Raw genomic sequence first — 15,452 nt, 5'->3', positions numbered from 1 at the left:
GGCAACAGAACGTAAAAAAATGATGCTGAGCGCAAATGGTTCAATGACGCTGAAAATATTCAAATAATCAGTCTTGGTGCACTGATTGAAATTTCTGGGTGAAAAAATGTGATTTACTGGTCATTCCTTTAGTTTTTAACTTTCTAAAATACGTGCGGCCCGCCAATGACTTGCAACCTTTATTTTGGTCCGCGAACGACAGAAGATTGCCGACTTCTGATTTAGACTTTGGAGCCAGTGAAGTTATACAGTCATTCCAACTCAAATCCTCGACCCACTGCCCTATCTCCCTCCACTTTCCTATCCTCGATCCGCTGCCCTGTCTCCCTCGCCTCGGCCAACTGCTCCACCTCCCTCAACCTTCCTATCCTCGACGCACCGCCCAATCTCCCTTAACCTTCTTATCCTCGACCCACTTCCCTATTTCCCCAACCTTCCTATCCCCTCCGACTTTTTTATCCTCGACTCATTGCCCTATCTCCCTCAACTTTTCTACCCTCAATCCCCTGCACTATCTGCCTCAAACTTCCCACCCTCGACCCACTGTCCGACCTCCCTCAACTTTCTTATCTTTGACCCACGACGCTATACCACTGAGTACCTAACCTAACGGCCCATGTGTTATACTGGTCGAGTATGCCAATGAGATGATTCAATCGTACGTCGACAAAACATGATTGACGGCATTCGTAAATGTAGGCTGGAATCTCAATTGGTAATCAATAACCATAATTAGTGGATTAAAAATGTGCTACTAATTAGGCTACTGATGGCATCGGGCTTGGAGTTACTGTTTTTAGAATTCTAAAAGGCCTTTCGATATCGAAATATCTGAGTTCCTTTTCAGAAACTCATTTAATGTCGCCTGTATTTCCGTGCAGGGCAAAACGACGAGGAAGTAATCGAATATTTGCACGCTTAGTCTTTTTCAACGAATGTTCTGCCATATCCTTGTTGTATATACAAATTTTTTTTACGTGGCTGAGGAGGCTGAATAGTCAAAAACAGTCAAAAATATAAGTCGCTTAGTGAGTGTAATTCCTTCAAAACTATTTTTAAGACATGAAATGTTTTGTCGTAGCTAGCGTTGCCAACTGCCCTCCAATCCAGCGTGTAGTCCCAAAATTGAGCTTATCTTATCTGAAACTTATGGAGCTGCAAAGGACGCAGCTTTTACTATAAAATGTCAAAGAAAAATACTTTATACGAACAGGAGCACTATTGCTCATTTCGGATCGGCATCATATCGTCACAAGACTCACGACATGGCCAATTATTAAGGGCATAAAACGGCTTGTTAAAATTTAGAAAACTGTCATTCCCAGCAAGAAACCATCAGTAGCCCAATTAGTAACACATTCTTAAACTGTCAATTATGGTTATTGTTTACCATTTGAGATTCCAGCCTACATATTATACGAATGCCGTCAATCCTGTTTTGTCGACGTACTATTAAATCATCTCATTGGCATACACGACCAGTTTAACCCATGGAAGTTGGTCGCAAGATAGTAAAGTTCAGTGTGGCGATCGGGTAGTAAATAATAGTACTGAATAGTATAGCACCGTAGGTCAAAGATAGGTAGGTTGTAGCAGATAGGGCAGTGGGTCGAGGATAGGTAGGTTGAGGGAGATAGGGCAGTAGGTCGAGAGGGGAAAGGTTCAGGGAGATAGAGTGGTGGTTCGGGGATGCGAAAGTTGGGGGGTGGGGCAGTGGGTCGTGGATAGGAAGGTTGAGGGAGATAGGGCAGTGGGTTGAGAATAGGAAAGTTGAAGGAGGTCGGGCAGTGGGTCGAGGATAGGTAAGTAGATTGATGTAGGGCAGTGGGTCGAGGACAGTTTTCAAGTGAACGAATAGCTCGCGGAGGTCTAAGTGTCTTTAACGGAGTCCTGAGGGTGCGTACGGAGCATTTTGAAAACCTAAAGTCTACGTAGTAGGATGTAATAATGTGAACAACTAAGTAACGAATGTTTCCTCGACTTTTGATCTCTTGAATTCTTCCTCTTGGATCCACACTCTACCATTGCAAAATTATTGGTTCTTATTTCAAGAATTAGGACTCAGTTATTTGATTAGGACGTATATTTACCAAAACACAACTAAAAACTAACAAACAACACGCGAAAATTGCCAAAACGAGATAATATCCACAACCACGAAAGACTGTCTGAATGGAAAAAGTATCTGAGCGCTTCTGAAACGTTTGTTGTTACTTCATTTTTGCAATTATGCTGATTGGCCAATGTTACGACAGTAAATAAGGAAGTGTATACTCGGGGAAACATTCATAATTATAATCAGTGATTTATAAAGTTGTTATACATAAATACGCTACACAGACGCAATGCTCATATTTATGGAAAATTTAAATTGTTTCGCGATCCAGAGCGGGGGGTTTCGCGTCCCAAATTTGGGTCGCGACCCCGGAGTTGCGGACCCCTGCCCCACAGTACGTCTAATTGTTACGTATTTTATGACTAAGATATTACTTCTAATTTTAAGATTAGAGTGACTAAGTTCAAACACGTAATCTATTAACCAAAAGCAGATAGTTTACCCAATATCCTATAGTCCTATAAGTGTCCCTGTCTAGGCCGGCTTTTACCTCTTCTTTCCAGTGGAGGGGTACTGGTACTGGTGTGTGATGAACGACAGGCTTTGCTTCAGGGTCTATCATAAGTTTTATTGGCGGCCCGTCCATCATATAGGGAGCGGTTGGTGTTCGCAGGTGTTGAAAGTGCTAGATTTGTATTATTCGATTAGATACTCCTGTAGCTTCTGTCCGTTTTTCCCATTCGGCGAGTATGGTAACGACGTTGGGATTGGTGGGGGAAGTTTGCGGCGGGGACATGTGCATATTTATATGTCACCATTTTTAGTCCCTGTCAAAGTTTTGTCCGTCATGTTAATTGATGTCATTTCCCTGTTGACTCCGCCAATCTTTGAAAAATTAAACGAGTTCAATGCATGCTTTCCTGCTCAAGAACAGCTTGTTCGAGCTGTCGGAATGTAAATGATCTGACGGGAACGAACTGTTTTCCCGTTATCAGTTGTTCCTGAAAATCTTGCAACTAGGGCGCCAAGGATATGTATCCATTTGTTATTGGTCGCAGTCATTGTTGTTGGGGTTTGAAATTCTTTTTAAACCCCAATTTAGCAAAGTCAGATGGCAGTATGTCGATCATAATATCAAAAAATAGCTGTGGATCTGACTTGCGTTTTTCCCAACTTTGGCACATATTGGTGGTGGTCCAGAGCCATTCCGTTGGATGAATTTTTGTAAACTGAGCGTAATGAATTGAACATAGAGTTCTCCATGTCATCAGGTTCCTGTGATGGTTTGACCATTTTTGACGATGTTTTGCCTCTACAAACTGATTCAAAATGGTGTAGTTTCAAGCAGTGGTAGCAAGTCTGATTGAAAGCAGGACAGGAACGTTATTTGATTCTCAGTGGAGAACTTTTGCCGTGTCCTGTTTCTCCGCAGTAAGTACATGTGGCTTGCATCTTATCGGATGTGGGCTTGACTTGAATGCGCCCCCTTCGATATGAGCTGATGGCGTCTGTGGACTGGGAATCTGTCGCTTGGCAGACTGCCACGAATGCGGGCGCCAAAGTTTCTTACTGGTTCGTCTCTGTCTTGTTTCATGTTGGCGAGCTTGACTCTGGTGCTGTTTTTCCTTTGATATCGTTCAGTATGTCTTGTTCTGATTTTCCTGTAAGATTAGGTGAGGTGCGAGTTAGATCTTTGCGCAGTGGATCGTCACAGCATTCCAATAGTTAGAGCATTATGTCTTGGCCAAATATTTTTGTGGCAGCTTTGTAGTCTGTCCATCTTGATTCAAAATATGTCCATTCTTCAGTTGAGCTAGCAGATGTGATGGTTGGACGTTTTACTTTCTCAACTTGGGTTGTGGGTTGTTGAGTTTTTTGTGCGCTGTGTGTGGTAGCGTGTAAATTCAGCAATGCAGCAACAATAGAGGCCTCATCCTCTGTTTCAAAATCACATTCGTTGATTGGGCATCTGATTTTTGGCATCTTGATGTCACAAGGTATCCCACATAGGGTAAATCATGGATAATTATATATCACTATTTGTTTATTAGGCTATCAGTAAATAATAATTTACCCACTATATGAAAAGAAAGTATATGGTGAATAACGAATACCAATAAATATATAAACATAAAGAAATGCACTATGCTACTGATAATCTACTAATAACTTTGTCATTTTTTAGCTCTCATTCTAAAAATAGGTTGGTTCTGGTTTTACTTGCGAAATTCTGTTGACAAGCTGGTATATATAATTGTGATGGATCATGGCTAAGGCAAATTTTGATAAAATTATATTTAAGCAGGATCAAAAAAACGCGGCTCTCGAAGTATGTGCACCAAGATGGCGCACAACCTGAACCATAACCTGGTACAAATACTATGTTCAGGATGTGCGCTATCTTGGTGCATATACTTCTGGAGCTCTGAAAAAAACGAAGGTTGGCAACAGCAAGCGGATGTACTTGATGAATATCCAGCTTGTCAAGTTGAAAATAGTACGACAAATTGACATGAAAAAATAGGAACGATTTAAAACAGAGGAATAAGACTCGGAAGCATGAAAATGTTTTGTGAAACCGTACGTATATGCACAAGCTGCCGGGAGATCATTATGAACGTAGAGAATAAGAGCATGTATATATACTGGAATGAATTTTCTCGAATCATTGACTATACTCTATCGACCGTAAAGAAGAGTTCGACTTTTTAAAACCATTAGTATATTTTGCAATAGAAACGTGAATAAAAAGAGAAGTGAGAATCTGTAAATGGCTTGTGTGTAAATCTTGCCAATCCTTCTGACCATTACTTTTTACCGACGGCGTCTATATTTAGAAACGTATAGCAGTCACATCGCATGAATTAAACTGACAACACAATCTTGTACCAAACCAAGCTGATTCGTGGCGAGTTCGCTTTACGTAATATCAATACTTTTCGAAATTCTCAAAATACCCAAATCAAAACCTAATTAACAATAAATTTGGTCATAGTAATTATATTTAACGTATTTTTTAGCATTTTTTTTATCAATGGCTAAATTGTAAAATAGTGATATTATCTTACAGGTTACGAGTTAGTCATTATTTTCATTCATATACGGGTGTGATAATATATATTTAGATAATTATAAAACAACGTAATCAGCGTTATTTTTTAAAATACAATATTCTGAATAATAGCAAACATCGAGGACTGTTGATGAAATTAGTATATATATAGATATGTAACTAACATTGATAAATAATAGTTGGTTATCTCAAATAATGACTTCAGTCAGTTTCTGGACATGTTGAAGGAGAAAATTTTGCAGATATTGCGACATCATGCAAGACGTTAATGAAGGCTGCAACCTGTCACAAAGTTGGATTTGGACTTGGAAAAAATCCACGAATCACCTGATGATCTGAACAAAGTAAAGCACACAAGTTTTTTCGATAAGATTCTGATATCACCAGATCTTGCATATATATATAGCTAAGGCAAAACGAGACTGCTGTTCATGTCCACAATGGGTAGAGAACAAACGTTTGAACTCAATGGAAGGAGTATTTATATTCCGGTATTTGTACTAGTTCATGATGCAACAACAAATACTTCGACTTGGTAATTTAATTTACAATATCTTCCAGTACTTAAAAAGTTTGATATAAGTTTTCATACATTTGTCGAGTGGACATAACAAAGCCGCAAAATAATTTTCATATTCAGAAAGAAAAACTATAGCTGCATTGTCTAAAAGGTTGTCTGATTAAAACAAATAGAATTAAATGAGTTTAACTGCAGACCAACAAAAGAATAATAATTTATCAATATATCGAATATTATATTATATATATATGTACATGTATTAGTAATTTTACCCATATTTGACACCGCTTCATTCGCAAGTCCGTTCATTTCCTCTCCGTGCTCGAGGTGAATAAATTCTGCAAACGTTCAATTTGTGTCAAAAAATTAACAAATGTCTTAAATTAGAAGGAAAATAATAAAATAGTTTACTAGTACTTTTCATTGTTATGCTAATCAATAACTTTCCACGACGTTTTGAAAGCATTCAATTGGGATACATTTTGTGTACACAACATACCATCGTCTAATTTCCTAATATGATAAGTTCCATCTCATTCATAGTCAACATGAAATTCAAATTCAACATATCTGGCAAATAAAACGGTGTTAAAAAAATTGTCCTTCTATGCAACCTGCTATCTAATTTTATAATTGTGTTTTCGAGAATTTATTGGAAAGCATTATTAATTAGTATGCTATCAGATCCGAGGAAATAGACTCGTAACTCTTGGACGAGTTCTCAGGTAGATTTGGTAATTTAAACAACATATGAAAATGTAGAAGAATCACTATAGGTAAATAATTTATTCTTAATTTTAGCTATTTTCAACAATATTTTACTTATTGTAACACATTTATACTCTGTAGATTTTGCTTTTTGTTTTCATATATTTAGCTGGACCCATTTTCCTTTGAAACAGCTTGGAATCCAGTTTCTGTAGACGTGATATTAGGGAATCAGGCACAAGAGACCTTAGACGTTGTTTCATCAGTCCAGAATACCACGTAGTTTTTGATAACTACAAAATGGGGAAAATCCTAAATTACGGTGTTTCCCCAAAAATAAGTCCTATAGCCTGAAAAGAGGACCTAGCCCAAATTTAAAAATGATTTTAATCCGAGCCCTACCCTTAAAATAAGATCTAGCCGATAGCGTGAAATTTGTTTTGACCTAATCGAAGGCAAGAAATCTCTCTTACGCGTTTCAAATGGTTAAACTAAAACGCGTGGGAAAGGAAAAGGTTCAATGAGTAAAATCTTCATTGGAATTTATGAATCTAGTGACTGGCATGACATTCCAGAGGATGATGATATGGTCAATTTTGAATAATGGCAGTTTTTTGTTTAATAAAAACGTGTTATTTTTAAGTAAATGGATATCGGGTTTCATATTTTGTATATTTGAAAATCTCGTAATTTTCTACTTCGTAATTTTGTTTTTGATAAATGGCATCCTCCCATATAAGCCCTAGTGTTATTTTTCGAAAGAAAATTAAAATAAGACCCTGTCTTATATTTGGGAAACACGGTGTATGTTAGCATTGGTTGATTAGAATTTAATACTAGTTACACAAAAATGTGTAATAAATGACTAATAACGGATTGGAAGTAATTACTTTAATATTAACTTAAAGAGTCATGTTTTTCATTAAAATCAGCAAAAACAAGTGGGTTCAACACACTTCTATAATTTAGTCTCAATTTGAGTTGTTATCTTCATCTCCACCGTACCTTTCCAGCATCGATTTCCATGCCCTCTGAAATACAGCTTTTCTGTAACTGACTTGCATTTGTTATCAGTGCAATTGATGACAATAGTAAGAGTAATTCAACAATTGAAATCATGCTCATTATGACCATAAACGCTTCGTGATTTTTCTAATTTACCTGTAACAAATGGGAAAACGTGTTGCTCGTATATGGGTTTGCTTTGTATAAAAATTCATCTGTATTATATGTATCAAACAAAGGTTCTTTAAAAGCCTTATTCAAAACATCTCAACTATATTATCAAAAATTAGAAGTTTATTTCAATGAAACAACCAAAAATAGAATAAACTGCTATTCACATAGCTGCAATGTGAATGCTGCTATAGTCTATATTCTATTGTGCTGCTTTTATGCCTCCCAAGGCCCTTTTTCATTTCATAGTTCTTGAGTAGAATCTTACTCATTGTTTTGTTCTATCGTTCTATGTTTACTTTACGTCAAAATGAACTGTTTATAATTTGGGTGAAGATTCTCTGAGTCAGAGGACGCACAGGATACACGCAATAAATCAATTCATGTTGTGACGATACAAATCTGTGGCAGTTCCACATAAAATATCCTGATTCAGTAACATTTGAATAAACTAGTTTGAATGAAATATATTTTATTCGCATTGCTCAAATTTTCTGTATATATATGTTATATATATATGTGACAAAAAAGAAATAAAAAATTATACATTTAGTTTTATTCTGCAAACGCAGCAGTGTTTCGTAGAACACCTCGCCGCGCAAGGCGGGATGCCATATTTGCCCGGCTCAACCATGGCTTTTTTGAAAATGTATCAGCTAACGTTAGGCAGTGAATGGCGTTATCCCTCGCTGAAGTGCCTCTGTAGGTTTCAAAGCGTGATAAAGTTACTTCAATGGGGTTTTCATCGCCTGCTGCAGTTCCCCAATACATGAATGGCTTTCTGAATCCTGGAAAGCTGTTGAAGGGGAGCGGAATGCCATTAACTTTACCACCATCTACGGCGACTTGTTTCGGCACAGTCCTCCTTTGATTGCCCGGCATATTTTTCTCTCTGCTGCTCTGTACACTCATGTTATCCCAAACAGTATACCTATTCTGTCGCTTCTTCACATAGTGCCTTTCATTTACTTGTTCTTTGGATGTAGATATAGGTGGAAGTGTCGTCTTTTCTATTAAAAATGTGATTACATGTTTTTTTATTGATTCACAATAAAGCACACATATTTATACAGAAAATGATGCCGTCCAAAGGGTTTCACCGGCAAACTTATTCCTATGTTACTCCGTGATCATGTACACGATTACTAAAACAAACAGCGCAATAAAATTTATTTCATTGAATATGACTCATATATACCTTTTGATGAATATGCGTTTCCGAGTTCATCTATTGGCTTTTGTTGATTGTCAATATTTTCAATATATTCAACTTTATTGGATTTCCCAGTGTGGCTGCGAGTTGGATTATCCTCCGGAGGAAAAACTAACGATGCGTTGTTAGACGACATATTTTCGGTCATAATCGTTGATGATGGCGATCGAGGAATTGAAAATTGGGAGCTTGTATTTCTAGAATATATCTGTCCTCTGCTATCTCCCCCTTTCCTCGTAAAGTTTTTCGTAAAGACCATTGAAGATTTTTGCCGCCGAAAACGACGCTTTGCTTTAGCAAGCGCTGGTAACATTCGGCGCGGACTCACTGTCGGCTTTGGCATTGCTGATAGAGGGACAGATGACATACGTTTGTTATTCAAACCGTCAACGGCTACTCCATTTCCAATTAGCGCTCCTACTTTACTTGGTCGTCCCCGAAGTGTTGATTTCGCAGCTCCATGCATGACAAGAACACGATTCCTAGCTCTTTCACACCATTGGAGGACTTTGCAGTATATTAAAATGGGAAGACTGACATCGTTTCCGGATTTTCGACCCCATTGACGAGCAAGGAGATATTCGAAACAGTCTTTGTGGAACTTTTCAATAACAATCTGAAAATAAATTTTCATTTGAAGAACATATGAAAAAAACTAAAAAATAATTGTCTAGAAAAAAATATTAGTGATTTCTTTTTGAGATCTTTGGACAAAAACAAGTATTACAACTTGTTGTGTTGATGTATAAATGCCCAAGATGAAATGAAGCACCGGACACCAATCGCCAGATTGGATCGATCAATTAATATAAAAAATACGGGAAAAATCTTGCCTCCCAAGGTGTTCTTCCTTTGCCATCTTTAGAAACAAAGCACAGCAGGTTGCTTTTTATCAGCATGCGCATAACATTCAAATTTCCGCGTTCACTTGCTTCGTGAATCGCACACTTTTTTGTCTCAATGTGGTCTCCTGTGCCACACCATTCTCGAGTTGGATGCACACCAACAGGTATATCTGGTCTTGCGCCTGATCTCAACATAGCGTAGGCTAGTCCGGTATAATTAAAATGTGCGGCTATTTGTAACGCAATTCTTCGTTGAAAATGTCTTTCATCTTCTCCGTAGGATAAAAATTGATCAATACGTTTTTCGTGGCCTAAACAAAACGAAGATCTAAATCAAACGATCCTAGAGAGTGTAGTGATAGAACATTTGAAACTTGATACTATTTATATATAAAGTTTGTTGAATTTCATTTGAAAATGAAAGTACTAATATTGCACTCGATAAATTGACACCGATCTTACCTTGCAAAGCAACCTTGATAAATTCACTCCAACCATCCCACACCTCTAGTTTCACCGTTGAGCCTATTTCAAGTCCATAATTTTCCATGGTGTTGCAGTCAAATATTTCGATGAAATCATCCTTTTCTATTTCTTTCTTCTTCGGGTTTCCGTGACTTAAACTTGGATTAAATACGCATAGTCGATAAGCTGATACGGGAAGGCCAAGTGTTTCCGAAATTATGGACTTAATTGTTGCAAAAGTCGTCTGTGAGAGTAAAGGTAAAGATAAGGACAAGTTTTAACGAAATTATTGACTAAATTGTTGCAAAAGTCGTCTGCAAAGAGTAAAGATAACGGTACATATCAATGTACAGCTTACTGGAAGGATCTCTACACCAAGTACGGCATTTTGAAGAACGCGCACGAGATTCCAAAATCCATTTTACCTAAAACTGTTTACATGTGAAATGTGTCCATATTAGGTTTGTCATATCTCCTGAATTTAAATGACGGCATTGTATTGCGCGATTTTTGAATGGAGTCAATAGTTTTTTAAAGTACTTGTACTTAAATTTTTTCAAATATGCTTAGTCAGTTTTGACTCTTTTACCGTAATAGGATTTATATCATTCATGATTTCCAATACTTCGTCTGTGTATCCTAATAATACATATAGTTTTGGTTTCTGCATCATTTTCAGTTGACATTTGATCGTAGTTCCTGAGTTGATACCCACATCTTGCAATATCCAATCATCTTGGAGAGAAGCTCCTGATGAAAGAGTAAAATATTGCATGAAATCATTATCAGATAGTTACGACGACTTTTGGAAGTTGTGCCGTCAGATCATATTTGTAGTCTACTATGCTCTACTTTTGGGATCACATGAATTGGGTATTTCGACGCCAAATATTCAGCAGTTGACCTATGTTCCAAAGCACAGATTGTCTAAAAATCAGCAACAAACTGGATTTAAACTGAGATTTACTAAAATCACCTCCATAAATGAGATCCAGAACTTTTCCCTCTTTCTTATCCTCGTGCGTTTCAAGCAGTAATTTATCTTCCACTATACTTTTAACCAATTTCACATCGTCCTCCGGTTGTATGTCCACCGTTATCCTAGTCCCACCAAATGTCACAAATACCCTCATTATTAAACCAGTATTTTTCGCTAAACAATAAAAACATTACTCAATAAAATGGGTCTACGGCTTTTTGGAATATAATTCTGTATCCCTAAGGTGTACTTCGCCCATATATTTATATTTTCTGAGCGCCTTGTCTTGAAATATTTGCCCTGAAAAGCGAATGATGATATTTTGGTTGAATCGATTGTCATATTGTTGTTATGAAAACAAATGGTGGATTTATTTTTCTTTGCACTGTAACATCATAAAAGACATGTTATTGATTGTGACAGAGCACCAAACATATTTCGGAATTCCGAAATTCGATAACGATAAGATATCATTTCCTTTCATGTCGAGAATCAGGCTTACCAAACTTAAGTTAAAGACAAAACACCCTTCAAGTGCACCATGCTCTGGCTTGCATGGGTAAGTAAACTGTTCCTGTATAGGCTTATATTATGTTATGACATTTTTTTTTATGAGTCCCCTGTAAAGTATTTCAACAGTTCAATCGCACTCATCAGAGATCCATGTGTTATGATTTTATCTAAACGCAGATTTGAAAATTCATTTAAATACTATTAATTATACGCGTCGGTAGTGCAATTGAAATATATCTGACTAAAAAATTAACTTAAAATATAAGACATCGACTAACAGGAATACCTAACCTAAAAGTATTTGTTTAAATTTATCTCAACAGTTGTAATTACTATTCTATGGATTCATATCATTGAACACCTGTTATAACTGGTTTGTATATCTCGTCACGAGTATGAAGGAATATATTTACTTTTCACTCGACGAAGTTTACATTACGAATATAGAAATTTAAAAAATTGGCCTCTTTCCACACACAATAATTGCGGTCTGTGTCGTGGTGAGAATAGCGTTGAAATCTTCTCGAAATTACTGTAGTCTATTTTCCCATTTTTTCTCTCTCAACCGTAAGTAATTTTCAACAGTTCCAACAGTTAATCCTAAGCTTCCTAATTCCAAGATTCTGAATATATTAGTATACATTTATAATGCTGTTTTGACATAAAATTCTACAAACACTTCCATTATGATTTGGATACAGAACAGCCAACAGACCATAGGATGAATAATAAGCTTTCTCGTGGAACGACGAAATTCCATTTCACCTCCGATGTTATTTATCACAACTTTTACAAGTTTTGAATCAAATATTAGGCACGCACCTATCGGGACTATTATCAACGCAAACAAAGCTATCCTTTTCGCTTCACTAGGGTCATCTTTGAATAATGAGCTATCCAACAGAGTCAGTTATTATTACCTGGTTGTATTTCACAGTCGTGCTGCTTTTTGAATAAATCATTCGTTCTAAGAAGTCTCAAATAGAATAAGATTAAGGTCATTTTCAACGTACAGTTTGCTTTGAGTAAACTTTGGTTCACGTTACAAATAGAATAATATTTTGTCAAATTTTTCTTGGAGTATTGTATTTGATATATAAGGGGGTCTTTATTGCCATAAATTAAACAAATAATTGTAATAATTATATTGAGGAATATCATTTAATGATAATTATTTTTAATTGTAAAGAGATAATATAAACATCCCATATCTTAAATAGCCGACATTTTTCATCTAGTGTTGTGAAGGTTCGTTTTTACAATAACCAAGTTCTATTTAATTTACGCATTACTTATTTATGCAAACCTTTTCTCTGAACAAGCCATTTAAAGAGGATGGGATTTTTGTTGTTCGGCATAGCCTACCCGATTTACTCATAAAATGCCTCCAGAATTGGCCAACCTCGACCGAACCAGTAATGACAAAGGTATTGGGACAGTGCGCTAAGCATAACACTATCGCTGTAGCGCTTATTACTAGCTTTGACCTACAGCACGAGAAATCATGACATCATGTATCGAGTTGAGGTCCAACCTGGTTATTAGGGTTCAAGGGACAAGCATTTGAAAATATACGTCGTTATTAGTTCGAAGCGGAATTATTTCCATGAATTTTGAGTCCCCGAGCAACGTATTCTGAATATTATTAGCTCGTGCGCTCATACGTGAACATACACCTAAATTGCGGGAAAATATTGGCTTCCCATACTTGTTTCTTTTATTATCTTCAGTTATAGTTACACAGTGTCTTGAATTAAACTTGATTTTTACTCACGTATACTGTAGTTGCAATTGTTCTTTATCAGTAATTCCCAATATAATATCTTATATATAATATTCATTGGAGATTGCGGAATAAAATAATCACAAAATACATAATTACCTAATTTTAAAGAGACTTCATTGTTAAACTACATTACTGTCTGATGGTAAAACACTGCGCCAGGCAATTCCAATCGAACAATCTTGAACTCTTGTAATTTTCTCAAAAATTGTCTATACAAGCTAATGCACAATGAGGCAAGGGACTCTTGTCATTGCATCCCATGACAACGGTACATTTCATAACCCAAAGTTAACAGTCGGCCATGCATGGGAATCAGGTTTATTTTAAAATGTTGTCACTAGACCAACATTGAAATAGAGTTTTGTGTACATAGTGTTCACGACATGTTGTAATTGCTCGGATTTTAAGTTCTCGCGGTAAATCATTAACGTAACTTAAGCGTTCGCCAAAGTAGATGAATCAGAACAAATTTACGATCTCCTAAACAATGTCCATTTATTGACTGAGCGTATTTCATGGGCCTAGCGCGCCTTTTTTCTGAGGTAAAAATATTTTTCATAATTATTATTTATCAGGTCCTGAAGACTACTAGCCTGTACGTAAATCCCTGGGTGGTCTTTTCACTCTTAATAGGAACGCAGCATGTATGAATCCATTGCTAGAGTGATAGTTATTGGAATATAAATTGGACACGAAGAGTACATATGGATCATTTTGTTATTATGTTGTTGTTGTTAGTCATTGCTTTTTTTCTTGTTGTGAAGAAATCGCCTTTCTCATTAACTACTCGACCAATTGCTTTGAAATCGTCAGTGGTTAAAGATTAAAGTTGACACCAGAAGGCTATTACTTTTGTTTGTCCCTAAATTTCTTATTGGTCACTAAATACTTCACCCGAAATTCCGTTGTTGTTTTCTATTCACAGGAACACGGTTTTTATTCCGCCAAGCGTGACGACTGTCTTCCGTTTTGATTTTGTTAACTCGTGCTACGCGAAAGTCGAAAGTTTTTCGGTACCGGTAATCCACTATTTTCTAGGGGCTCGCGTCGCGCTTGGCATGTCAGGTTCAGTTATTAATGAAATATTTTTAGTTTCTCTTTATTAAATAGGCTCAACTTATCCCTGTGAACCAAATGTAGCATTCCATTTGAAAATGCAATATTTAGGTATGGTAGAATGTGCTATTTCAATTTGATGTTTGGGTAAACTGAAATAAATTTTTACATATAAAATGATATTTCTATTATTTCTATTTTTTAATTACCGCAATCCGTCCAAAACAAGGGCGTCTTCAACGCATATTGTCGTCGGTTTCCCTTTTTGAATTCATATTCACCTCTGAGCGAAAGAGACATGAAATGTATGTAAAAGGGTTCCATTACATTTGAACCCACGTACATTTGAACCCATGACAATTGGACCTGTATGCTATTGCACCTATGGAATTTTTTTTGTGTCACGGATAGTTAAACTCATACTAACCCTAACCCATGGGTTTTAGCACCCGCATATAGATTGAACCCGTGGATATACGCATGGGTTCAAATGTACATGGGTTCAAATGTACGGTCACCATGTAAAAGCATCACCATGAATTTGTATAAATAATATACCATAGTCTTGGGATTTTAGCCTGGGATCAACCTACCCAAAAGTGGTCCGCGATAGTGTTCGAGAGGTCCACAGAATCAAATATAATCAAAACAATCAACCACTTTTTAGGGGCTATATTGAGACTAATCAATCGGGCACAGGGCCGGCCTACGCCTCACTAATTCTAAATGTAAATTATTAAATTTCACCATAATAAACCATATCATCGTACATAAGTCCGCGTATTTATTCTGTACACGCAAGGCTCATAATGTAAATATACTTTCGTCCTGATTTTGTACTTCAAAAGGCAATAAAATGCAAAGAGAAATTCATTTTCTCCTGCAAAATTTGAACTTCAGTTGTTATCCTCAAGTCTATTGTACATAGGGCCCCCATATTAGGGTTGGCCGACCCTGTTTGAATATTTATTTCCATGGCTATATTTACCGTATTTTCCGGCGAATAAGACTACCCGGCCAATAAGACGAGGCCTGTTTTTGGCACCAAAAAAAGGGGTTTTT

General features: G+C 36.7%; 1 protein-coding gene across 1 annotated transcript; it reads right to left on the bottom strand.

The window, feature by feature from the left end:
- Positions 1-7,737: 7,737 nt before the first annotated feature.
- On the bottom strand, positions 7,738-11,208 carry LOC144420947 (protein ANKUB1-like). The gene is made up of 6 exons (XM_078110832.1): positions 11,033-11,208; positions 10,646-10,806; positions 10,054-10,300; positions 9,580-9,902; positions 8,732-9,362; positions 7,738-8,543 (listed from the first exon to the last, which is right to left on the bottom strand). The coding sequence occupies exons 1-6, from the start codon at positions 11,187-11,189 to the stop codon at positions 8,089-8,091; spliced, it is 1,974 nt and encodes a 657-aa protein (XP_077966958.1). The 5' UTR covers positions 11,190-11,208; the 3' UTR covers positions 7,738-8,088.
- Between the last annotated feature and the right edge of the window lie 4,244 nt (positions 11,209-15,452).

The sequence above is a fragment of the Styela clava genome, chromosome 3, assembly GCF_964204865.1.
Source record: "Styela clava chromosome 3, kaStyClav1.hap1.2, whole genome shotgun sequence".
NCBI lineage: Eukaryota > Metazoa > Chordata > Ascidiacea > Stolidobranchia > Styelidae > Styela > Styela clava.
This window is presented reverse-complemented; position numbering and strand designations above follow the sequence as displayed.

What these genes read in the sequence shown, in the direction of transcription:
- LOC144420947 (XM_078110832.1), bottom strand. Translation starts at nt 11,189, where the DNA reads ATGAGGGTATTTGTGACATTTGGTGGGACTAGGATAACGGTGGACATA. An exon ending in TATCAAGGTTGCTTTGCAAG is followed by an intron (nt 9,903 to 10,053) that starts GTAAGATCGGTG and finishes CGTTTTGTTTAG; the next exon opens with GCCACGAAAAACGTATTGAT. An exon ending in AAACGCATATTCATCAAAAG is followed by an intron (nt 8,544 to 8,731) that starts GTATATATGAGT and finishes CATTTTTAATAG; the next exon opens with AAAAGACGACACTTCCACCT.